Source organism: Neurospora crassa, linkage group IV (assembly GCF_000182925.2).
Source record: "Neurospora crassa OR74A linkage group IV, whole genome shotgun sequence".
Taxonomy (NCBI): Eukaryota; Fungi; Ascomycota; class Sordariomycetes; order Sordariales; family Sordariaceae; genus Neurospora; species Neurospora crassa.
Genome location: NC_026504.1, coordinates 5,576,945 through 5,598,613, shown reverse-complemented (window position 1 = coordinate 5,598,613; position 21,669 = coordinate 5,576,945). Strand labels below are relative to the sequence as shown.

Here is a 21,669-nt window from a genome sequence, read left to right as displayed (position 1 = left end):
CTGTACCCAAATTGGAACTCAAGGGAAGGAAAGTCCAATGGATCCAAATGTATGTTTCCCTTCCCCAGATTTGATCCGCAAAGCAGGGCGGGCACTGGGCAGGCACGGGCAACGCACAACGCCAACACGGGAAACAGCCCTGTGAGCTTGGTGGGCACGGCGCGCGGTCACGCTACTTACTGTAATTCGAGTCCCCGAACCCCGGCCGGTACTGCACAGGTAGGTAGCTAGCACCTGCCATGCCGTGCCGTGGCCGTCCCGTACTTGCCCAGCTACACTACCTACCTACCTAACCCCAGGCGTGTTGGCGCGCTCGGTCGTGCTTGCCGCGTCTCCATGTCTGGCTTGCAATTTACGAATTCAACTTGAACCCAACTCAGCGCCAGAAACACGCGGCCTGCGCTGGATATGGGGCCTTGGGGGGGCAGATTCCCTTGGTCCCACCTGCCGTGTCATCAGCGTGGATGGATGGTTCCCTTGTTGCGGTTGTGCCTTCCGCCGTCACTCGTCATCGCCCATGCTAAAGTACCTACGTCTAGGTGCCTGTAGCCTGCCCCGGCTTTCATTGCTCGCTGCCAAGCAAGTTAGGTTGCCTGCCAGGAAGCAAGCCAGGAGGGTCCCCCAGTGGAATTTTCCATTGCGCGCCCAATCAATTGCCATGGTTTTGCCGTGCCATTGATCGTCTCCATGCAGGCCCGTTGTAAATCTTGAAGTCCGCCGGTGTTTACTGCGAGAACGAAACAACAGAAAACTTCAAGTTAACCGAACCGCCGACATCGATCAGACAACCTACAGTACCTTGACCACCGTTCCGGCACAAACCAAGAAGAAACAACAATGGCCGCCATCGGATCCCTCATTTTCTGCACAGACTGCGGCAACCTCTTGCCCGTCTCCAAGGGCAGCGAAAAGAACATTCTTCACTGTGAATGCTGCGGTGCCGAAAACAGAGGTGCGCATTCAATTCACTTTACCCAGTCAATATCCTCCAGAAGACGGTGTTCAAGAAGAAGCTTTATTTCATCCGAGGATTGCAACTTGAACAAACTGACCATCTTTCTTGGTTTCATTCTAGATCGTCCCTCCAGAACCGTCGTGACCAAGTCCAAGCCGTCCGATTTCCCCTCGCTTTTGCGCCAGAAGCTGGATATCGTCCAGACCGTCGTAAGGCACGAGCTCAACACGGAGAGAATCGACTCCAACACAGAATGCCCCAAGTGCGGCAAGCGCGGTATCCGTTACTCGGAAGTTCAGCAGAGAAGTGCCGACGAAGGCTCAACAATTCTGTACAACTGCGACTGCGGAGAGAGGTATGATGCGACACCGCCGGACGGTTATTATAGCTGTGGTTTGCTTTGTGCTAATTCGAGGTACAACACAGATGGTCGGTTAACAACTGAGTGCAAAGAAGATTGCTGCAATTGGATTTACAAAATTGGGAATGCTGTTTGGGTCGCATTGGTTTGGTTTGGATCCAACGACATATGGGACAGCTTACTAGCACCAGCATTGGCAAGCCGAGCTTTAGTAACGACGGCTTTCTTTGCCTTGTTACAACTACTACAACTACAACAACGATACCCCTTCTTTTTGTCAGGACCGACGATCAGTCGCATTGGTATAATCCTGAGAGAGAGAGAAAGACGCATAAACTTTTTGAAATACCCTTCCATCCATCCATCCATGATTCGCCCCAGAAAAGAAAAAGAAACAAGCAATCAACGAACGCAATCAACGAACCAACAAGAGAAACTCAAAGTCCCATCTTTTACGACGCCTTGCTAGCAACCTCGGGTATCAACGCGTACTCAGCCTGGCCGCTCTGCTCAAACTCGGCCATATCCAGCGCAACAATCACACTCTCGCGAACGACCTTCTCCTTGTCATGGAGGAACTTGAGCAGCGTCTCCTCGACCCCTTCCTCATCACCCAGACTGCCCAAAGCCTCGGCCGCCTCGTGACGGACCATGCTGACCTCGTCGAGGTTGCTGAGGGCCTCGGTCAGGGCCGGGATGGAAGCCGGGTGCGACAGCTGTCCAAACACAAAGGCGATCTCGTGGCGGAACAAGGCGGACTCGTCCTTGAGACCCTTGGCCAGGGCCAGGATGGCGGGAACGGCAGTCGGCAGGTCGGGAGGGGAGGCCAGGTCGCGGAGGGCGAACATGGCGCGGTATCTCTTGAAGAGGGGGAGCGAAGTGTCTAGGAGTTTCTTCTCGAGCGTCTCGACCGTTTGCTTCTCGTCGTCTTCGGGCATGGGAGGGGCGGGATCAACCGAGGCAAAGTCACTAGAAGTAGTAGTTTTCTGCGGTTAGCACACCAATGGAAAGAATGCCAGAACAGAAATATGATGTTGTCAATGTCAATGTACCTCTGGCGCAACTTCTCCTGCTTCCTCTCCTCCGAATTCTCCCACTCTATCCTATCAATCGCAATCTCGCACGTCTCCTTGACCGAAACGTCCTCGCCCTCGCGATGGAGATACTTTTGAAGCACGCCCAAGCTCTCGGCCTTGCCCAGCGCGCCCAGCGCCTCGGCCGCCTCGTGTCTGCACATGGGATCCTCCTGCAGGTCCTCGAGCACCTGCGTCAGGTGAGGGATGGCGGCATCGCTGCCCGTCTGGCCGAGGCAGTAGGCCAGCTCGTGCTTGAGCAGGGCCGAGGGCGAGGCAAAGGCGGCGGCGATGGCGTCAATGGCGGAAAGCGAGTCGGCGGTGCCCTTGTTTTGGACGGCAAGGTGCTTGAGTGAGAAGAGGGCGCGGAAGCGGATGGGCAGTGGAGTCGTCTCGGAGCAGAGACTCTCGCGCAGGCTGGCGATGGTGGCTGACATTGTGTGTGTGTGTGTGTGTGTGTATGTGTGTTGTTCAAACTTGCCGGAATTGGGTTTTCTTTTTGGAATTGCCCAATAAACAAACCGAAAAGACTGGACAAGGAGTGTGGATCAAGAGGGTGGAATATGTATGGATTTGAATCAGAAAACAGGACGGAGGCACTCTGGTGGAAGACAACGACGGCGATGGACTCGTGTGTAAAAGATCTGATAAGAAAACGGCGATCTGAGACTGGACGGAATCACCTGCTGCGAGGGGCAATGCCGGGCAGGGCGCCTCACTACTTACACTCACTACCTACGAATCGCCATGCGCCCAGGGCTCCAGGGACTTTGGCGGCGGGGTGCTAAAATTTTTAGAGGGGCATTTGGCACTTCTGCTGGGCGCGATAACGATAAGAGCCTTTTTTGGTGGAACCTGGAACCTCTTGGCCAGCAGGGTTCCAAACATCGCAGCCAGGGGCACCTCACAGTCACACATTGTGGTTTGCTTGGCAAGGGTGCCTGTACATATCTCGGATGGGCAAAGCTTCTGGAAGGTCACCCGTCACTCGAGGGATGGGTAAAGAATAACATTAGGAGTGACTCTCAACCGGTAAATGGCAAACTTCAAGCAGCGTCTAGCTGGCGCGGGAGATAGGTAGGTTGCGGTTAGTCTCCATCAAGATTCTTTGGCATGGGTATACCTATCGTTGGGCTATGTTGAAGTGTTTTGAGGACTGATTAGCACTCTGCATCCAAGAGCGCAAATGGGTTGTTGGAGCGCGGCCTTGCCTCAGGTTCTTGCGAGTTCTTCCGCTTGTTCGACTTTGGTTGCTTCTTGGGTTGCATGATGGCCTCCAGCTGCGGCACCATATCATCCTGGTCGGCGCATATCTTGGTCAAGCAGGACAGTCCCTTGTTGTCGATGATCAGTCGGAGCATCTCTGGGAAGTTGAAGATGGTGGGGAAATCCGGGAGAGAAGGAAGCTTGGTCAAACAATCTTGCAATTCCTTCAAGGCGGGCGATAGGCCCTTGCCCTGAGAAGCTGCGTGCTGCATGATTTGTTGCAGCATCCTGAGCGAGTAGTAGGTCGCTTGGCACTGCGCAAGGAAGTGTACAGATTCCCAAGACGTGGTGTCGAGCTTCTCGTCAACTGCTTGCTGGAGTACCTTTAGACTGAGTGGCTGGACCTTCCCTTGGCTGGTGGTCATGACAACGTCTTGGTAGACTGATAGTGTCATCCAAACTGCCTTGGGCTTTTTCACGGCTTTGATGATTGATGACAAAACATCCTCAAGCACAGCTGCGTCCATCTCAACCTCGGAAATAGGCGGCACCTTCACAGGTGTCCCGGCTGACGGCTGATCAAGCCTCCTGAATTCGGCAACCGTCGGTATTGGTGATCCAGTGACGGTCTGCAGGATAGCGTATGCCAGCTGCCTGATGTCTTTGCTCGATTCCCACGCACTAGTTCGAGTTGGAGAGTCCAAGAGAAAAGGGAGGTACATTGCCGGTTTCTCGTCCCGACACCGAAGAACGATTTCTGATATCCGGGGGTCCAATGTGACGGATGCTTCGACCGGGATCTGAGACCCCGTTTCAGGGGAGAGATATTGCTCGATAAACTCCTTGTGCGCGCCGGGATACGCGACGACCGAGTGCTTGCTCTTGGCTTTCGAGACTGCTTGCTCAAAAGTGATGTGTGGGTCTATCACAAGCTCGAATGCCAGACACGAAAGGCCATCCTCAGGCTGGAGAGAGAGACGCTCACAGATATCGGCACTCTTAAATTGCAAGCCCGTAATCTCTGTGCCGGCCACATTGCATTCCATATCCGAGAAGAAGACAACGCTGCCGTTGGGGCCCAAATTGTGTACGAGCAGGTCCGAATCGGACGTCAGAACTGTTCCGCCATGCTCCCGGACATACTGGGCGCAGAACACGTCGGCCTCTCCGGGCACCACACTTGTTTGTGAGGCGTAATGCTCAGACTGTCTCAGAGTATCGATGATGGACGGAACGAAGAAGGCCGGTGGCGGTGGGCTCACTCCGTTTTGACTTGGTTGGGCCTCGGGGAACAGGCCGACTTTCCTGTTGGAATTCCAGCCGGGGCGGCCCTGCGTGAGTCCGTTTACGTGTTTTCTGTGAAAGCCCTGCAACTCCTTGGAGGTTTTCATGAGCCTCTTGGTCCGCTCATGCGTCTTGGACGTGGGAAGATAGCCATCGAAGAATATCCGCGAACTTTGGCGAACATTAGTATGCTGCTGGGAGAGTTTGGGCCTAGGAGTACGAATTACATGGTGAGGCCGCACGTTCTGGCCCGGTCAAGCCATTCAAGGGTAGTCCGACTTAGCAGCTCATATGTTGCTTGCTCAAAGGGGCTGCTCTTGATGGTGTTTATTCGGCAGAGGTTCAAGATGTGATATGCAAGTGCAGGCCCGTCAATGACCAGACTGCTTGGTTGGATTGCGCCTCGCTGCGCATAAGGTTCCAAGTGTTTCCTGAGGTGTGGAATACCCATATTCGTTTGATGATGATTCGGAGAAGCTCGTTCGCCGCTTGGTTTTGTGTGGGCGCGGTTCCAGGGTGTGATGGGTTCAGGTCCCTCTTGGAACGGCCGTGAGCCTTCCGTAGGCGGCGTTGCTGTGTGGAAATTTGTCCTGTGAAGAGGATGGGGGATTGGGATGTCAAGGGTCTCTTGCCAAATAATTGTTTGAGGTGAGGTAGATGAAACATCCAAACATCAGAATTGCAGCTGGTTTCATTGAAGTGACTGAGTGTTGGTGTGTGAGTTCTTAGTCCGTCTTTCGATGTAAAGTGATACAGTGCGAATGGTATCTTCGATATTCTCTTTCTTGATTGTGGGAGCCCATGGTGTTGACGTCCTTTCTCGACAACGTATTTAGTCGAGTTTGTTGTTTTGAAATCTGAGGGTCACTTCCCGCTGTCATTCCAGTTGACTCTGTCCGGTGTCGGAAGTACGATGGCAATGACGGTGCTCATACTTATACCTTCCATAGGTAGGTAATGCTGCCTTCAAGCTGGCCTGTGAAGAGTGGAAGGAGGAATGGAACGCGGTAGGCATCGTTGCCGCCTAGAGTCCACTGCCCTTCCACAGCCATGTTCCCAAGACAGTACACTTCAGGTAGGATCATATTTGGCCATTGAAGGTTTCCCAATGTAAATCATGCTTTTCCGAAATGTTATGTTCGCAGTCAGGCTGTTGTATGATTTCAGATGACTCGGGACATGAGTATAGACCTAATAGAATAGGTAGTACCTCTATGACCGCACACTGTATGCTTATCGTGTTGTTTGGTTATCAGGACTGTCAGGGCCGCACTGACTGCAAGCTGCGGCAATTGTAGGCGAAAATGACAAAAAAACGGCAGGCCCACGAAACGACATCGGCCTGGGAGGGAGATCCAGATCCTTCCCTCCTTTCAGCCATTGGACCCACCTTTTTACCTGAATCGCTGCGGGGCACGAGGACAGGATTGAAAAAAAAAACTGAAAACTAAAAAAGAAACTGGATTTCCTCCCTTCAAATCCCGCTCCCGAACTTTTCTTCCCCCGAACTCACCAACACTCTTTTTCTTTTCTTTTTTTTCCTTTTCAGAATGCGCGGCACCCTCATCTTTTCGGGCAGCTCGTGCCCGGCCCTCACCGGCAAAGTATGCGAGAACCTGGGCATGACGCCAGCTGATGCTGAGCTCACCCAGTTTTCCAATGGAGAGACGAGCGTGCGCATCCTCACCAGCGTCCGCGAGAAGGATGTCTTTGTCGTTCAGTCGGGCAGCCCCAAGATCAACGACACCATCATGGAGCTGCTCATCATGATCTCTGCTTGCAAGGGAGGCTCTGCCAGCAAGATCACTGGTATGTCTGCCGCTCAACAGCAATCCATCCAGTGTGAAGGCTGACCAGGCCCCCCCTTCTAGCCGTCCTGCCATACTTCCCCTACAGTCGCCAGTCCAAGAAGAAGTCGCACCGCGGAGCCATCACTGCGAGAATGCTTGCCAATCTGCTTGGCGTTGCTGGTGTTAAGCACATCATCACGGTCGATTTGCACGCTTCCCAGATGCAGGGCTTCTTCAAGTGCCCCGTCGACAACCTCCATGCCGAGCCTCTCATTGCCCGCTGGATCAGGCAAAACGTCCCCGACTGGAAAGAGGCTGTCGTCGTGTCCAAGAACGCCGGTGGCACCAAGCGCGTCACGTCGCTTGCCGACGCTCTCAAGCTGAACTTCGGCATGGTCACCACCGACAAGAAGAGAGGCAATGGCAACATGACTGGCAGCATGCTTCTCAACCCCATTGATGCTGTCTTGGACCCCATCGGCGAGCAGGTCAACGAGGCAGTTGAGCATGAGGAGCCCTCAGTCAGCAACATTACCCAGCCTATTGCAGGCACTACAAGCCCCGCGCGCCGTCCCAACGGATCGTCCATGCACAGCGCCAAGTCTTTGCCGTCTCGCCTGCGTTCTTCGACCTCGGCTTTGGACGGTGTTGACGAGGAAGGCGAGGACGGCGTCGAGTACAATGACCAGCGTGCGCACGAGGTCACTCAGGCTCGTCTTGTCCAAGGCCACATCGTTCCGGATGACTTTGAGTCGCCGGCCGTCTCTGCAGCCACCAGTGTCGCTGGAGATGACCCGATGACCATGTCGCACGCTTCGTCGTTTTTCGCTCCTCAGCACCACGCCGCCCTTGGTGGCTCGGGTGATGCAGCTGAAAGTTCGGATGAGGAAGAGGAGATCCTGAAGGACCCCAAGGTGGAGCACATGGTCACCCTTGTCGGAGACGTCAAGAACCGCACCGTCTTTATTGTTGACGACATGATCGACAAGCCTGGTTCTTGGATCGCTGCTGCCGAGACGGTGGTCAAGCGCGGTCTGGCCAAGAAGGTCTACTGCATTGCCACCCATGCCGTCTTTGGTGCTGACTGCCTGGAGCAGTTGCAGGATTGTGACTGCATTGATCACATTCTCGTGACAAACAGCTACCCCATTCCGGAGGAGAAGGCTCGCAACGCCAGCAAACTGACCGTACTTGACTTGTCGTATCTCCTTGCGGAAGCAATTCGTCGGAACCACTATGGCGAGTCGATCTCGCCTTTGTTCCAGCACATAATGGAGTAATATCGCATGGCCATGTTTTTTTTTTTTTTTTTTTTTGGTTTTTCCATGACGCATCACAGAGGCTTTATAGGGCATTGAGTTGCACCTTGTTTACGAAAGCACATTATCATCAGGTATGTTGGGAGACTCGGATTACAAGCGTGGCGTTAGAGTGATTTTAGGTATCGCAAGACCACTTGTCGTCTTGACATTTCGGAGCGGGAAAAGCGTCTTTGGAGACCTTTTGGAACGAGCAGTCAGATACCCCAATTGACATCATATGCTCGGTTGTTGTGTGGTTCGCCGCGCAGCTTGTTCTTTCCCTCTCCCTCTTTTCTGTTCGTTCCTTGCTTACCACTATTCTACCTCGCCTTGCTTGACGTCAGTCAGCAGAAACGAGTCATCATTTCCTCCTTCCTTCCCTTGCCCTCAAAATCACAAAATCCAGCGATGCTTTCACTCGAGAAAGCCGGAGTCGATTTCCATCCCAGGAACGGTTCTGAACGGAGCGTTGGTAGAAAGAATTTCCATTATAGAAGGCTCGTTGTTCCGACTCGTTTTACGAGTTGACTTCCGCAAGGTTGGTGGGCAATGATGCAAGAGAACCCTTGGGAACATTTTCATGTAAACGTACTTGTTTCAGCAAGTGTAGTAGGAGTGATCTCTCGCTCAGTTGGTCCGCGTAAAAGCTTTCGTGGGCGGTTATTTGACCACGAAGCCTGGCGGACTGTGCTGATGTTTCACACATCGTAGGACACATGTCGTCTGAAGACTCAGTCAGTATCGAGCATTCAGTATAGCACAAAGAAATACAAAACATCTCAACTCATCGTTCATATTCATCCAAGCTTCCACAGTCACTTCTCGCACATTGTTTGAACCGAAGCAAAGCGAGCTACACCAAAAAGGGAAGAGCATCCTACTTCCAAGAGCGAGTTAGGAGCAGATTCGGAGGTGGTAAGAGAAACGCTTTATAGGGGTCTTAGATGGAATTTATAAACCGTAGCCATCAACAAAGTACCGGGAGGAAGTCATGAACTGCATTCAACGAGATTACTTTGAATGTCTTCCAATGAATGATATTAGGTTTTGACTTGTTGCCTATTCTCCTCCATCTTCTACCGCTCTTCGAGAGAGAGGAGGGAGGGAGATCTATCTGGTCCTTCCATCTCACCCGGAATTCTAATCCTCCGTCGTCCCTGAAGCCCAACTTGAAGAGAGATCAATTTGATCGCGGCTGCTCTCATTCCTCCGGCCCCGTGCTTGCTTGACCGACTGGAAAGATCGTCCCTTCTTGTGATGACGACACTCTTGCCTTTTGTATGATTCACTAGGGAGGTACTCTATAGGGGAAAACAACCAAAAAAACAATATATCGTTGTCAATCGATGCGAGTTTCACACATGATATGATTTAGTATACCAGCAGGCTTGTAACCGTTCTTTTGTTTCGTTTTGATAGGTAATCTTCTTCTTCTTCTTCACATCCCTTCCTTCACTTAGCATTACTCTTTCAACATCTACGTCTATATACCTTTTCTCTTTTCTTCTTCCCCATCATGCATTACATACTCTCTTCTTCCCCATCTCCTTAATCCAACCCCCCCCCCTCTCCCCCTTTTGGTGTAAACCCCAAAGTAATCAAATCCACCCATCCTTCCCACTAGCCCGCTGAAACAACCTCCTCAAACTCCCACTACTCCTACTCCTCCGACTTTCCTTCCCGTTGCCATTCCCGCTATTCCCATTCCCATTCCCATTCCCATTCCCATTGCCATTACCACTGTTTCCCTTCCGCGTAGGCATCGTCCTACTCATCATACTCGCATACTGCCCTACAACAGGGCTCGCAGCCGCTTGTCCCTGTCCCTGTGTCTGTGTCTGTACCTCAGCAGGCCCAGCAGCAGGCCCAGCACTAATCTTGACCACGACCGGGGACGACGGCGCAGTGGGGACTTTATTATGATTTGATCCGGTTTCAGTTTGTCCACCACCACCGCGAGGAGATACTACAGGCTTATTAGAATTATTAGAGCCATTTGGCGGCATCGGCGCCGGTCTAGGCGGTAATGTCGACACGGGTTCATACGAATATGACCCCATGGGATTCACAGAGATGGGAATAGGAGGCGAAGGCGACGGTCTCGGCGGCGGAAGAACTACCTCTTCATCATCATCATCCCCAGTGATATCTTCTCCGTCCTTGTCCTTAGGACTGGTTGAGTGGTGACTGTGACCGAGATGAAGACTGAGACAAGACCAAGAGGAGGGGGACCGTAAAGTGGTGAGGGAACTTCGTTTGCTTCCCGTGTTTGTGTTGGTGCTGCTGTGTCTGTTTCCCCTGTTTCGTACAAGGGAAGAGGTGGAAATGGTGGGGAGGGTGGGAAGGGTGGACTGCTTCTTGGGAGGTTTGAGTGGTTTGAGAGACAGGGCGGGAATGGTGGTGGGTGTGGGAGCGTTGGAGGGGCTGGTGTCGAGGGAGAAACTGCTTGTTAGGGGGACGGTGGTGGATGTTATTGTGCCCATGTCCGGGTTGGCGCTTGCGGTGGAGCCGCGTCGGGGTCCTGGTTCTGTCTCGTTGATTTGGTGGTGCTGGTGTGGTTGGGGGTGTGGTTGTGGTTGCGGCTGTTGTGGCTGTTGCTGCTGGTGATGCTGGTGCTGCTGCTGTTGCGGTTGTGGTTGGGGTTGTTGCGGCTGCTCTACCATTCGCTTCTCACCGACAGCTCCAGCCGTCTCAGTCTCGGTCTCATCAGGAAACGTCGACCTCGTAGGGGTAACCATGATAATCGGTATCTCGGACCTTCTCGCTTGCCCTCGTAAGGCTGGATGGATTTCTCCCTCGCTCACTACTCGTCTGGCGGCCCCTTCTTTGATGATCGGCCCTGTGTTCCTCATAGACATAGCTGTTGGTGGTGGTGGTGGTGGTGGTGCTTGCCCGGCTGTTGGCGTTGTCCCTCTCGTGCTTGTAGCCATTGTCGTCGTTGAAGTGGGAGTTGGAGTTGGGGTTGTTGAAGAAGCCCGCAAGTCATTCCTCTCAAAGAGTTCCTGCTGGAGTGTATACTGCGCATGATGTTGACGTTGTTCTTTGGTCGGCTTCGGTCTGCGTGTCTTCTTTCCGTGTCTCGGCCGGCTGTGGTTACGGTGGCGGGTTCGAGTTCGAGAGTGACTCCGGCTTTGGCTTCGTGATTTTGATTGTCCGCTGCGAGATGAAGTCCTGGATCCAGATCCGGTGTAGGAGAGAGGAGATCGGCGGCCATCGGATGGTGGATACGCGGCGAGCGAAGGATGCTTTGAGGTACTCAGTAAGTCATCGGTGGTGTCGTAGCGGTAGGAGGTCCCGTAGTTAGAGGTAATCTCAGAGGAAGACAGTTCCTCCGAGTCGTCATACTCGTACTCGTCCTCGTCTTCATCTTCGTCTTCATCGTCCGAGTCACTCGGATTCGAATAATTGCGCTCTTCATCCCCGTTGACGACCACGTACCACTTGATCTCTTCTCCACGCTGGAGCTCATCGCGGAGTTGCTCAATCCAGGTCTCTTCCTTCTCCTTTGCGCTTTCTTCAAGGTGCTCGAGAGCATCATGATACTCCCCACTCCCTCCACTCCCGCCGCTATTACGATTAGCCTTGGGATCTCGTTCCCCTGTTCTCTCCTCCGCCCCCTTCAGCTTCAGCCTCAGCCTCTGCATCCGCTCTTCGTACCGCCTCACTTCCGCCAGAATATCTGCCGCTCCATCCACGCGCACCACGTGATCGGCCACGTAAGCATAAGGCCGCGAGACTTCGTCGAGGTTGTTTGGGTCGTACTCCTCGAGGACTTTGACTGCTGACCAGCGTTGGGCGCTCAGCTCGTCTTTTTTGCGGTTGGGGCTGTGAGATTCGCTCCTTCTGCTGCTGCTGCTGTTTCCCGTTGTCTTTCCCTTTCGTCCTTTTCCTGCTGAAGAAACTCCCGAGGTGCTGGCAGTTCTCAACGCCGGAGTCGACGCTGGGGCAGGTATGGCAGCAGTAGGAGCAGTAGGAGTAGTAGGAGTGGTCGCGGCGGAGGCGGCGGCAGCGGCGGTAGTTTGGAGGCGCGTCCTGGACGGGGTTCGTACGCCTTGCAACGGAAGTCTCAGACTTGGACTGCGGCTGATGGTACGGGTACGACTTATCGACGACCTGTTGTTACTGCCCACAGGGATGGCGGTGATCTCTCTCTTTTCCTTTCCCATCCCCTTTCCCATCTCCTTTCCCATAGTCCCCATCCCCTTTCCCGTAGTCCCTTCGGATCCATGACCCCTAAGCACACCAAGACTCTCCTTTCGCTTCGGCCACTGAGTCCTCTGCTCCTCACTCCCTTTCTCCCCCCGACTACCACGACTCCCCGGTACTACTACTGCTTCTTCTTCCCCATTTTCTTCCCCAGACTTATCCCCCTCATCCTCGTCTTCATCCTCGTCCTCGTCCTCATTACTATCCCAAGTCTCAGGTTCATGCGGCGAGCAATAAGGCAAAAACTCAAACAAGTTGTAGAAACTCTGCAGGAGACAGCGCGAGCTGGTGGGCCGAATCAGCCACTCGGGCGAGACGTCGTCAAGGTCTTGTACGACGGTGTATACGCGGATGGAGCGGCGCTGCCAGCGGAAGCCGTGGCAGAGGTAGGTTGGCATTTGATTGGCGGTTGCTTGCTTTTGAAAAGGGTGTACTGTTGGTTTCGTTGCTGCTATTGTTGTGGTTGTTTTGGTGGTTGTTAAATTGCCGATTGGTGGTGGTGAAAAGGAGTGTGTGTGTGAGGCGTCAGGTGCGAACGAACGAAGGTTGGGCGTGGCGGGTGAGATGAAGAATGCGAGGAATCGTGATCGATGCGGAGAAGTCCCTGTAGCTGTGGTAGGTAGGTTTTCTGTTAAGCCAGCCAGCCAACTGGATGGAGGCTGTGAAATGAATGGATGGGTGTACTGTGTACAGCAAAGGAGTGTGTGTGTGTGTACGGCGATTGTGCCCGCGGATTTGATGGCGTGATAACGAGTGGGGGAGGGGGGATGGTCGGTTGTTGGACGTCCAGTCGATTGTCAACTCTCTCCTGTTCCTCAAGTATCCCCTTGCTCTAAGCAAACAACAACAACAACGACACACGTGAAAGATCGCCGGCGCAAGTTTGCCTGTTCCTCAACTCCCAAGTCCTCACCAGTCACAAGAAAAGGTTCTTGTTAAAGTCCTCGGGAACACATTGTGTAGAAAAAGACCCTTCGGGTTCGGGGTCGGACTTGTTAAGGGTAAGTAAGTCATGGTCCCCCCCGGCTCTCCATCAAAGACCCCAAGTGGAAAAAGTGACGAAGGAAAGGAAGCAATTAAATCTCCACAAATGGCAGTTGATTGGGTTACATCGTTTTCCCCCCTAGGGTCCCCTAGGAAATAGCGAGTAGCCCCCCCAGGCCTTGGTTCACCGTGCCGGCCTGTGCAGATCGTTAAGAGTGCCAACACGGCCTCGGTATCTCGTTGACGATTTTTCTTTGATGTCGGATATGCTTGCGAAATTAAGGTATCCGGGATTCGGCTCAGCTGCTCACCGCTTTTGAACAAGAGGCTGAAGATATTTCCCATGGTACCGGGCACCGCGTATGTATGACCAATCTTCAATGTGAAGTTATTCGCTCTTCCGCGCTTGTTGCAGGTTGTTGTGGGTTGGTGCTACACTACTAGTCATTTCCTAGAAAAGCCCACTCAGCACTAGAATCCAGTAGGGCAACGCTGTGCTGAGCAGGAATGCATGTGAAATCTTGGCAGGCCCTTCCTCCCTTGAGGTGGTATGGACACTACTATCACCAGACGAGTACAACAGCTCTGTGGTGTCGTTCATGTTTCGGATAAAAGCTCAACGCTCGGAGAAGGGATCCTGCATCTTCTGTCAATCACCGCCAATCTTGAAAAAAGAAATATGTATGATACGACACCATCCACGTGTTGATCTCGTGCACTGTTTGTTTGTTATGTCCCTCCAATGTTCGATATCAAAAATGGGAGATTACTCTACTCTACACGCTATGGTACACAGGGGATCCCTACCGTCAAACCCCCATTTTGAGCGTAGGGCCGGCCGATCCCCCTGTCCCTGCGGGCTCCAGCTCGACCGTTTAATGAAACATGCCGTCCTTGTGCCGCCGTTCCTCTTCCCTGGCCCCGCTCAGCAGGCTAAGAGCCCGAGACTTGATGTTTGCGGACCGCGACAACTTGAGACAATCGACGGCGGCTAGATATAGTGTATTGTCCATCTATGTCTAGAGCCGCGTGCGTAAGGGAAGAGTTGTTCCATCCTGAGGTTCAGGTACCCTGAAAGGCAATACCCGTGTATGTTTTGCATCGGGTAGCTGTCCTTCAAAAGTGTTGTTTAGAATGAACTCACCATAGGAAGAAGCGTGTATCTGGTTATACTTTCGTCTGGCGTACACTCGAAGGGTGCCTATCATCAACCTCAAGCAAAGCGGTTGTCGAAAACGAGGTTTAGTCACCAATTATTCCCCCAGTGTTTGATGATTACACCATCAGCCTGAAAAGTTTACCATTGCGCTGGCTGGGAGATCAAGTCGATGCAGCCTCCAATCGTCACTGCTAGAGCGACAAACTGGAGTTGCCTTGGAACCTTGTGTTCCATGAAAGAGTATAATTGATGCTCGAGATGCAATCCTCCTCGCCAAGCAGCTGCAATTGGATTGAAGCCCGCTACTATTGAAGCCCAGCTGTGGCACATCAACCTCACCCCTGGTTTCCTGACCGTTGTGGACGGCATCCTCTTCAGCCAAGGCTCGCTTTCTGCCGCATTGGCGCAGAACCTTGATCAGGTTATGGTGCTTTACGCCTTCGAATCAGTGGTTCTCGGGCACGATTCTTGTGTTCCCTATCTCGGCTTCCCCTGATGAAAGCGCCAGATCCTTTTGCTGGAATATTTTGCTTCTTTTCTCAACGTCCTCGACGCTTGGTAAGACACACGAATCAGATCGGGGCTTCGTTCCGGCTACACCGCTATGGAGTCGGTAAGATCACCAGGCTACTCGGCTCCAAGTATGCGACAGTTTCATCGCTAACGTGTTCCTGTCATCAAGCACCGATACGATGACGGGCTCGAGGCGGCCTCTCAAAACTTTCCCGAAGTTGTTCCCCCACAAACCCATGCCTATAATGCCCAACAACACCAACAGTACCCGGAGGCTTATCACGACTCACCGCCGGTACCAAAACAAACACCATCGCCATACTCGCCTTCTCAGCCCTCACCGGGCTATGGCGGGGCGACCACGATAGCGGGCTCGACGATTGAATCGCAGGCACATGGAGGAGATGCTCACACAACGCCCAAAAATGACGGGAAGAGGAGGATGATTTGCGGCTGCAGCCTCTTAACCTTTGTTCTGTCGTGTATCATCGCGCTGTTGTCTGCTGCGGTGATCGGATTGGCGGCCGGGACGGGGATCGAGGCGAGTAGGGCGAATGATGCTGTCCACAAGCTGGCAGCCTATACCAGGGCGAATCCGGTGCAGATAGCGACGACCTCGAACTTTCCTGGGACATCGACAGCCGCAACCACGACATCGACCGGTAGTATTGGCGATGCCACTTCCCCGTCGGGGGTTGAAGTCGACAGCGGATGTGGTAGTCGGTCGGACCAAGTGAATGGGACGACTTACACGTCGCTGAAATGTAGGTCATGTTTGTTTCCTGTCCTGATCCCTTTTGATGTTACTCCTGAGACTGTAGCTAATACAAGTGAACGGTCAGCACTGGACCAGCGCAGTTACAGGATCTACTGCTTCAGGGACTACAACCGCGACACAACCAACAGAATCAACTTGGTTGCTATCTTCACGGCCGACTTTGAGGCATGTATGGATGCGTGCGCGTCCTGGACCAAGTACGTGGTTCCGAAGAGTAGAAGCAACGACCCGGGGTGGAACTGCGAGGCCGTTTCCTTCATTCCCGCCTGGGTGAACAGATCGATTGCCGAGGCGGGCGGCTATACTGGAAACTGTTACCTAAAGACTGGTCCGGCATCGATAGGCAAGCTTGAGAAGAACTCCAACGTGCATGCTGCCCTTTGGCAGAGCGGTTGATGATGGTCAGTACGGGGGTGCGGAAAGAGACGAATAGGTAGGCAACTTGTCGAGATTTGGGCGGCGACGGATTGCGTGTGATTTGGTTGTATTCATGTTGGATGGGTTCTTTCGGGTGGTAAAGGAGAGTAGTATTCCAGGATTGTGCAGGTTACTGTCGTAGGATGAACTAAGTAATGTCGGACTATTGCCAGATGGTATTCTCAAGCCCAAGAGGCGTTCCATTTTCACAAGTTGACACAAAGTGGAAGTTGTGGGCGAATCGATGTAACTGAACTTGGCTGGTAAGCGGGATGAGTTCCTTCCTCCATCTTTCCATTGTCGATCGAGGTGAGTGGTTGCCTAAAAATCGTAAGATGGACTCACTGTAACAGAAACAGAAAGAGGCAGCGGTCGAGAGGGAGGCAGGAAGGAAGGAGCACACATTTGCTTGATACGATATCGGCGCTCTGCCGATCCCGGTCGTCTATGACTGTTAAGACCTGTTAGCTGAAGTATTACGATATGCACAGACATGTAACAGGAAATATCAGAAGAGACTGGAAACTTGCTTCGCTTCACGGGCAACCCATTAGTTCATGGTATGGGTAAAAACCTGGAGACGACTCTGCATACGAGGATCTTCTCTACATCCCTCAAGTACGTGTACAAATCTAGGGAATTTGTCTGTGATGGTTGGTCAAGTTGGTGAAGCCTTTCAGTTGTGAATTTGGAGAAAGAAGGTCCGATTGCGGGGAATGGCTGGCTTGACTAGAGGTACCTACAGCGGGAGCCCCAGCTTGGCAGGGTGGGTCCTCGTCAAAGGTGTGGTGCAGCATGTCAATTGAAAGGCGCGCTCCCCACCTTTTCGGATGACTGGATTCCGCTTTGAGCAACAACACCACCACTCACTCACTCCTCCAGTCACTCATGTGGTGCCCGTCGACAGACAATGAATGCCTTTTCAGCAGCGAGACCATCCAGTCCGGGATTGTGTGACTGTGCCGCGACCAACCGGTCACCGTCCTGGAAGGGAAAGGTAGGAGGAGGGTAGGTAGGTCCGAGAGGGGAGGCTACCTACGATACCCTTGATAGCATGGGATGCCCGTCCTGGATAAGTCGAGGCAATGGACTTTTCTCTTCCTTTTTCCTCATCCCTCTTCTTTTCCGTGTGTGTTTCGTCGTCAAGACATTCTTTTCCACTTATCTTGTGTGTGTTGAAGGATTTATATGTGGTCGAGTTGACTTCCCCCCACCATCTTTATATCCCGTCAAGGAAAAGTCCGAGCCCGTGGACTGTTGTCTCGCTTCTTACGCCCTCTGCACTACATCCTGCTCCTCCTCCTCCTCCACCACTCAACCAGCATCAGCCAGCTACCCGAGTCTCACAGGGACAGACTGTACTAGTACTCGTCAGCTGCGCCCTTTGAGGCCTTTGCCACCTGCACCATGCCAACCATCCACGAAATGGAAGCATTCATCAACTGGGACGGCATCGACCCAGCCTCCATGCCAGGTACTCGCCATCCCAACGACCTGGATCTGGCCCTGGAGAATGCCGCAGATGATGACTTTGCCAGCTGGGCCCTGCAGCACTACGAACAGAACAACCTGCTTGGCCTCGGGGAAACAGCAACGGCCGGCGATTCCATCGTGGCCTTTGAAGACTCGTTTGATATGCCATCCTCCCCTTGCAACCACTGCCAGGCCAATGGTTATCAGTGCAAGCGCATCCGTGAGGGTAGCTACAAGGGATATTGCACAGGCTGTGTGGCCCTGAACCGAGTCTGTAGCCTCGGACTGGTGGATCAACCTGCGGCACCCCCTCGGAACCCAGGTTCGACCACCTCCGTCGAAGAGCAAGACCGACCTTCTACTCCTGCTCCTCCCATTGCACTCGCCGCCACCAAGGTCAACAACCGCTTCTCGCGCGAATCCATCAAGATCCTCAAGAACTGGCTCTCCATCCACCAAAAACACCCATACCCCAACGATGAAGAGAAGGAAATGCTGCAAAAGCAGACAGGCTTGAGCAAGACCCAGATCACGGGCTGGCTGGCCAATGCCCGTCGCAGAAGAGGCAAGGTTATGGGTGCCCCTCGGTCCATCTCACCCGGTGTACGGACCTTGTCCACCAATCTGGACATACCCCAGAGACGGCCCCAACTGGAGCTCCTGAATCCGCTCCAACGTTGGCAGGTCTCCCCTCCAGAACACGAACCCGCCTCGGTGACTGCCATTGCCCGTGCCGTCACTGCCTCCACCACTACCCTTTCATCCGGTAGTCCACACAGCAACAACTTCAACTTGACCGACGATGGCTCCAACAGATCTTTGTGTGCTGCCTCCTCGGCCAGCAGTTTCAACACGTCCATCTCCAGTGGCCTTTCTTTTGCCTCTGCATACTCTTACGGAACTCATGACTCCCTTGGCTCGTATGGGTCTTCTATGAACCGTGGGCGGAGGCGGAGAAGGAGAAAGGCAGCACCAGTGCCGTCGGAGAAAAGACACTCTCTCTCTGCGCCTCTCAAGACCTTTCAGTGTACTTTCTGTACAGAGACTTTCCGTACTAAGCACGACTGGCAAAGACATGAAAAGTCCCTACACCTGTCTCTCGAGAGATGGGTATGTGCTCCTGAAGGCCCTCGGGCATCCAACCCCGAGAATGGCCAAGTGTCCTGTGTCTTCTGTGGATTGGCAAACCCGGATGAAGCTCATATCGAGACTCACAACTACTCCATCTGCCAGGAGAAAACCCAAGAAGAGCGGACTTTCTATCGCAAGGACCATCTCCGTCAGCACCTAAAACTGGTTCACGACGTCAAGTTTGTGAACTGGTCCATGGAGCAGTGGAAAGCCACTACGCCCGAAATACGGTCCCGATGTGGTTTCTGTGGCATCGTCATGGACACTTGGAGCATTCGCGTCGACCACTTGGCGGAGCACTTCAAAGCTGGTCAGACAATGGCCGAATGGAAGGGTGACTGGGGTTTTGACAATCCAGTTCTCGAGATGGTCGAAAACGCCATCCCACCATGTAGGATTTTCTTTCCCTTCAGCACATCTGAAACAAACTGCTGACATGATCCCATCAGACCTGATCCACGATGACAGAAACTCGCCGAATCCATACACAGCGACCCAAGAATCTTCTGAGACAGCTCGCAACGCCTACGAGTTGATCAAGAGCGAACTGATGTATTATCTCACCAAAGAGCGCGACATCATGGGCAGGGTGCCTACAGATGAAGAGCTCCAAGTCGAGGCATGCAGAATCATCTACGCAGCCGAGCTTCAGTCTAACCAGAGCGAAACCGCTATCCCGTCCTGGCTACGGGACTTGCTTCTTTCTTCCGAGCCGTTGGCCCTGCAGGCAAGGATGGGACCTATCAGGTCGGCAAACGAGAGCCGTCAGGCAGTTCTGCGTATCAACGGCAAGAGCAACATTTTTGAGGAGGATCCGATGGAGAACGAGCTCCACGAGTATGTCAAGGCTCGTCGGTTACTCGGCTTAACCGCCATGGATAGCGAGTTGCAGTATGAGGCCTGCAACATTATCGGTCGCATGGAAGAGTCGTCCAGTCATCCCTCTGAAGACGTCGCCAATTTTCTTCTGCGTCTCATTTACGCATCTACAAGCTGGCTCGCCGACTTTCGGCAGCGAGCTGTCTTGCCACGATCTGAAGATGTCGGTGATGAGGCAAGGCGCTCCACTGATCCCTCCAAGATCGATTCGACTATCCATAACTACAGTCGCCTCGAGAGGGAGCTGGCCGAGTTTTTGCACCTGCAACGCTCGATGGGCATAGAGCCCACTGATATGGACCTACAAACCAAAGCCCGTATCATTATTTACGAATGTGACGACTGCTGGAACCAGACAGCTGCCGACAACAGTGACTGGCTCGCAGCGTTTAAACAGCGACATGTGTCTCCAGAAGCCAGCGCAGTAGCTTTGGCCACATGCGAGCCATTGACCATCTCATCGGTGTCCCGAAAAGGCTTCACCCCGTCGATGGACATGGCCACATGGATGGGCAGCAGCTGCTTTAATGGTCCTCGGAATACTTCACTGGGAAGCATAGGTACCCCAACCTTTAATATCGCAGCAGGTGTAGACGGACACATAGGCAAACCCCACAACGCGGTCAAGATTGGGCCGTACTTCTTCAACGACGCCAACTGCTACCGCAGGCTGGCTCGCGAGCTGGGCGCATACGTGGCAGCAGTCATGTCACCAAACTCCCCAGACTGTCACATTCCCAGTGATGAAGAACTCCAACGCCAAGCGCGTTGGATCTTGTATCAAGAGTGAGTCCCTCTTTCATCCTTCATATTCTCTCCGCCCCTAGCTAATTTTTTTTCCTCTTTTTCATCCAGTGACGACCCCTGGAACCAAACTGCTGCCGACAACGCCGAGTGGCTCCGCCGCTTCAAGCGCGACGTCGGTCTCCTCACCGACGCCGCTCTACCGGGCTTGCCCGAATGTACTCAATGGAGCGCCACCCAAGGCGGGTCCGGCTTCGAACCACCTTACTTGTTCCCGAACCCGCACGCCCAAGCCACGACGGTGGAAACGGACATCCCCATCCAGATGAAAGAAGCCAAACGCATGTTTGTCGCGGAAAAAGAGACGGCCAACAAGTTCGTGAGGGGATTCAAGACCAGATGGCAGAGACCTGCGGTGGTGTTTTGCTCCCGGGAGTTGGAGAAGGGGTTGATCAAGTTTGTCACGACTTGTGTGAGGGGGGGAAGTGATGGCGGCGGGGGAGGTGGAGGGTTTGCTAGAGGCATGTTCCCGAGTGATGAAGCTATTCGCGCCAAGGCGAGGGAGATCCAAAAGCTGAGTACCACGTCGGCGGACGATGTTGTGCTACTGGAGAAGTTCAAGAACATGATGAGGGAGAGACTGGGGTTGATGTCAGCTTCTTCTTCCTCTCTAGGGTCTACGCCGGACTTTCCATCGAGCGTGGGTGCTGCTGGTATGGGACTGATGCAGGGGCAGTCTTCGTCGTCTGTTGACACTTCGGCGGTGCCGTCGCCGGTTACGGCTGCTGGGTTCACTATTACTGGCACCACCACTACTGCCACCACCAGTCCCGGCATGGGCATGAGTATGGATTTGGGCCTTGCTGACATGGGCAATATGAGCAATATGGGGGTAGCCATGGGCATGACGAACCTGACGGATTGGTCATCATCATCCACAGGCATGATGATGGGGCTAGGAACAAGCATGGATGCTTCCTGTACCAACATGGGCATGGGCATGGGCATGGGCATGAGTATGGACATGAATCTCGACATGACGAACACGAGCATGAGTATGATGAATATGAGTACAAGCATGCCCGCAACACATATGGGCATGCTAGCGGCAGGAGGAGGTGGTGGTGGTGGTAGAGGACAAGATGACCACAACATGATGATGATGATGATGTTTCCGGGAAATGAGATGGACGATCTGCTACAGGAGTCAAACTTTGGGTTCTCTTCCAACGACGATGATCTGGCAGTCATGGGAGGAATAGGCCAACTATAATCTGTTTTAGGAGAGGACGAGAGAATTGAGTAGTGGTTGTGATTTTTGTAGCTTTTGTGGTAGAGGAAAAGGGGAAAAGTTTACTGTTGGTATCTTGGTATTTTCACGTTAGCGAGTACTTGCAATCCTTCACATGGCATCT

At 53.1% G+C, this 21,669-nt stretch overlaps 7 protein-coding genes across 7 annotated transcripts; 4 read left to right on the top strand and 3 right to left on the bottom strand.

The window, feature by feature from the left end:
* The first annotated feature begins 298 nt into the window (after positions 1–298).
* On the top strand, positions 299–1,940 carry NCU05251 (DNA-directed RNA polymerase I polypeptide). The gene is made up of 3 exons (XM_956695.2): positions 299–952; positions 1,076–1,310; positions 1,382–1,940. Exons 1-3 carry the CDS (start codon positions 838–840, stop codon positions 1,398–1,400), a joined length of 369 nt encoding a protein of 122 aa, XP_961788.1. The 5' UTR covers positions 299–837; the 3' UTR covers positions 1,401–1,940.
* On the bottom strand, positions 1,437–3,135 carry NCU05252 (deoxyhypusine hydroxylase). The gene is made up of 2 exons (XM_956696.2): positions 2,369–3,135; positions 1,437–2,285 (listed from the first exon to the last, which is right to left on the bottom strand). Exons 1-2 carry the CDS (start codon positions 2,824–2,826, stop codon positions 1,769–1,771), a joined length of 975 nt encoding a protein of 324 aa, XP_961789.1. The 5' UTR covers positions 2,827–3,135; the 3' UTR covers positions 1,437–1,768.
* Positions 3,136–3,335: 200 nt separating this feature from the next.
* Positions 3,336–5,802, bottom strand: NCU05253 (hypothetical protein). The gene is made up of 2 exons (XM_956697.2): positions 5,107–5,802; positions 3,336–5,050 (listed from the first exon to the last, which is right to left on the bottom strand). The coding sequence occupies exons 1-2, from the start codon at positions 5,328–5,330 to the stop codon at positions 3,550–3,552; spliced, it is 1,725 nt and encodes a 574-aa protein (XP_961790.2). The 5' UTR covers positions 5,331–5,802; the 3' UTR covers positions 3,336–3,549.
* A 531-nt stretch (positions 5,803–6,333) lies between these two features.
* Positions 6,334–8,754, top strand: NCU05254 (ribose-phosphate pyrophosphokinase). Its single transcript, XM_956698.2, has 2 exons — positions 6,334–6,688; positions 6,751–8,754. The coding sequence occupies exons 1-2, from the start codon at positions 6,430–6,432 to the stop codon at positions 7,947–7,949; spliced, it is 1,458 nt and encodes a 485-aa protein (XP_961791.1). The 5' UTR covers positions 6,334–6,429; the 3' UTR covers positions 7,950–8,754.
* Positions 8,755–9,762: 1,008 nt separating this feature from the next.
* Positions 9,763–12,574, bottom strand: NCU05255 (hypothetical protein; the record flags this gene model as incomplete). The annotated part of the gene is made up of 4 exons (XM_956699.2): positions 9,763–9,936; positions 10,280–10,727; positions 11,322–11,537; positions 11,628–12,574. The coding sequence occupies 4 exons, from the start codon at positions 12,572–12,574 to the stop codon at positions 9,763–9,765; spliced, it is 1,785 nt and encodes a 594-aa protein (XP_961792.2).
* Positions 12,575–14,786: 2,212 nt separating this feature from the next.
* Positions 14,787–16,198, top strand: NCU05256 (hypothetical protein). The gene is made up of 3 exons (XM_956700.2): positions 14,787–14,932; positions 15,002–15,596; positions 15,675–16,198. The coding sequence occupies exons 1-3, from the start codon at positions 14,924–14,926 to the stop codon at positions 16,004–16,006; spliced, it is 936 nt and encodes a 311-aa protein (XP_961793.2). The 5' UTR covers positions 14,787–14,923; the 3' UTR covers positions 16,007–16,198.
* Positions 16,199–16,895: 697 nt separating this feature from the next.
* NCU05257 (homeobox and C2H2 transcription factor) lies at positions 16,896–21,664 on the top strand. The gene is made up of 3 exons (XM_956701.2): positions 16,896–19,022; positions 19,081–20,296; positions 20,366–21,664. Exons 1-3 carry the CDS (start codon positions 17,435–17,437, stop codon positions 21,525–21,527), a joined length of 3,966 nt encoding a protein of 1,321 aa, XP_961794.1. The 5' UTR covers positions 16,896–17,434; the 3' UTR covers positions 21,528–21,664.
* Positions 21,665–21,669: the final 5 nt, after the last annotated feature.

Excerpts from the sequence above, each read along its gene's own strand:
- NCU05251 (XM_956695.2), top strand. The coding sequence starts at position 838 with ATGGCCGCCATCGGATCCCTCATTTTCTGCACAGACTGCGGCAACCTC. Across the intron at positions 953-1,075 it reads CTGCGGTGCCGAAAACAGAG|ATCGTCCCTCCAGAACCGTC; the intron begins GTGCGCATTCAA and ends GTTTCATTCTAG.
- NCU05252 (XM_956696.2), bottom strand. The coding sequence starts at position 2,826 with ATGTCAGCCACCATCGCCAGCCTGCGCGAGAGTCTCTGCTCCGAGACG. Across the intron at positions 2,286-2,368 it reads CAGGAGAAGTTGCGCCAGAG|TGACTTTGCCTCGGTTGATC; the intron begins GTACATTGACAT and ends TACTACTTCTAG.
- NCU05253 (XM_956697.2), bottom strand. The coding sequence starts at position 5,330 with ATGGGTATTCCACACCTCAGGAAACACTTGGAACCTTATGCGCAGCGA. Across the intron at positions 5,051-5,106 it reads AGAACGTGCGGCCTCACCAT|TTCGCGGATATTCTTCGATG; the intron begins GTAATTCGTACT and ends TGTTCGCCAAAG.
- NCU05254 (XM_956698.2), top strand. The coding sequence starts at position 6,430 with ATGCGCGGCACCCTCATCTTTTCGGGCAGCTCGTGCCCGGCCCTCACC. Across the intron at positions 6,689-6,750 it reads CTCTGCCAGCAAGATCACTG|CCGTCCTGCCATACTTCCCC; the intron begins GTATGTCTGCCG and ends CCCCCCTTCTAG.
- NCU05256 (XM_956700.2), top strand. Across the intron at positions 15,597-15,674 it reads GACTTACACGTCGCTGAAAT|CACTGGACCAGCGCAGTTAC; the intron begins GTAGGTCATGTT and ends GTGAACGGTCAG.
- NCU05257 (XM_956701.2), top strand. The coding sequence starts at position 17,435 with ATGCCAACCATCCACGAAATGGAAGCATTCATCAACTGGGACGGCATC. Across the intron at positions 19,023-19,080 it reads CGAAAACGCCATCCCACCAT|ACCTGATCCACGATGACAGA; the intron begins GTAGGATTTTCT and ends TGATCCCATCAG. Across the intron at positions 20,297-20,365 it reads CGTTGGATCTTGTATCAAGA|TGACGACCCCTGGAACCAAA; the intron begins GTGAGTCCCTCT and ends TTTTTCATCCAG.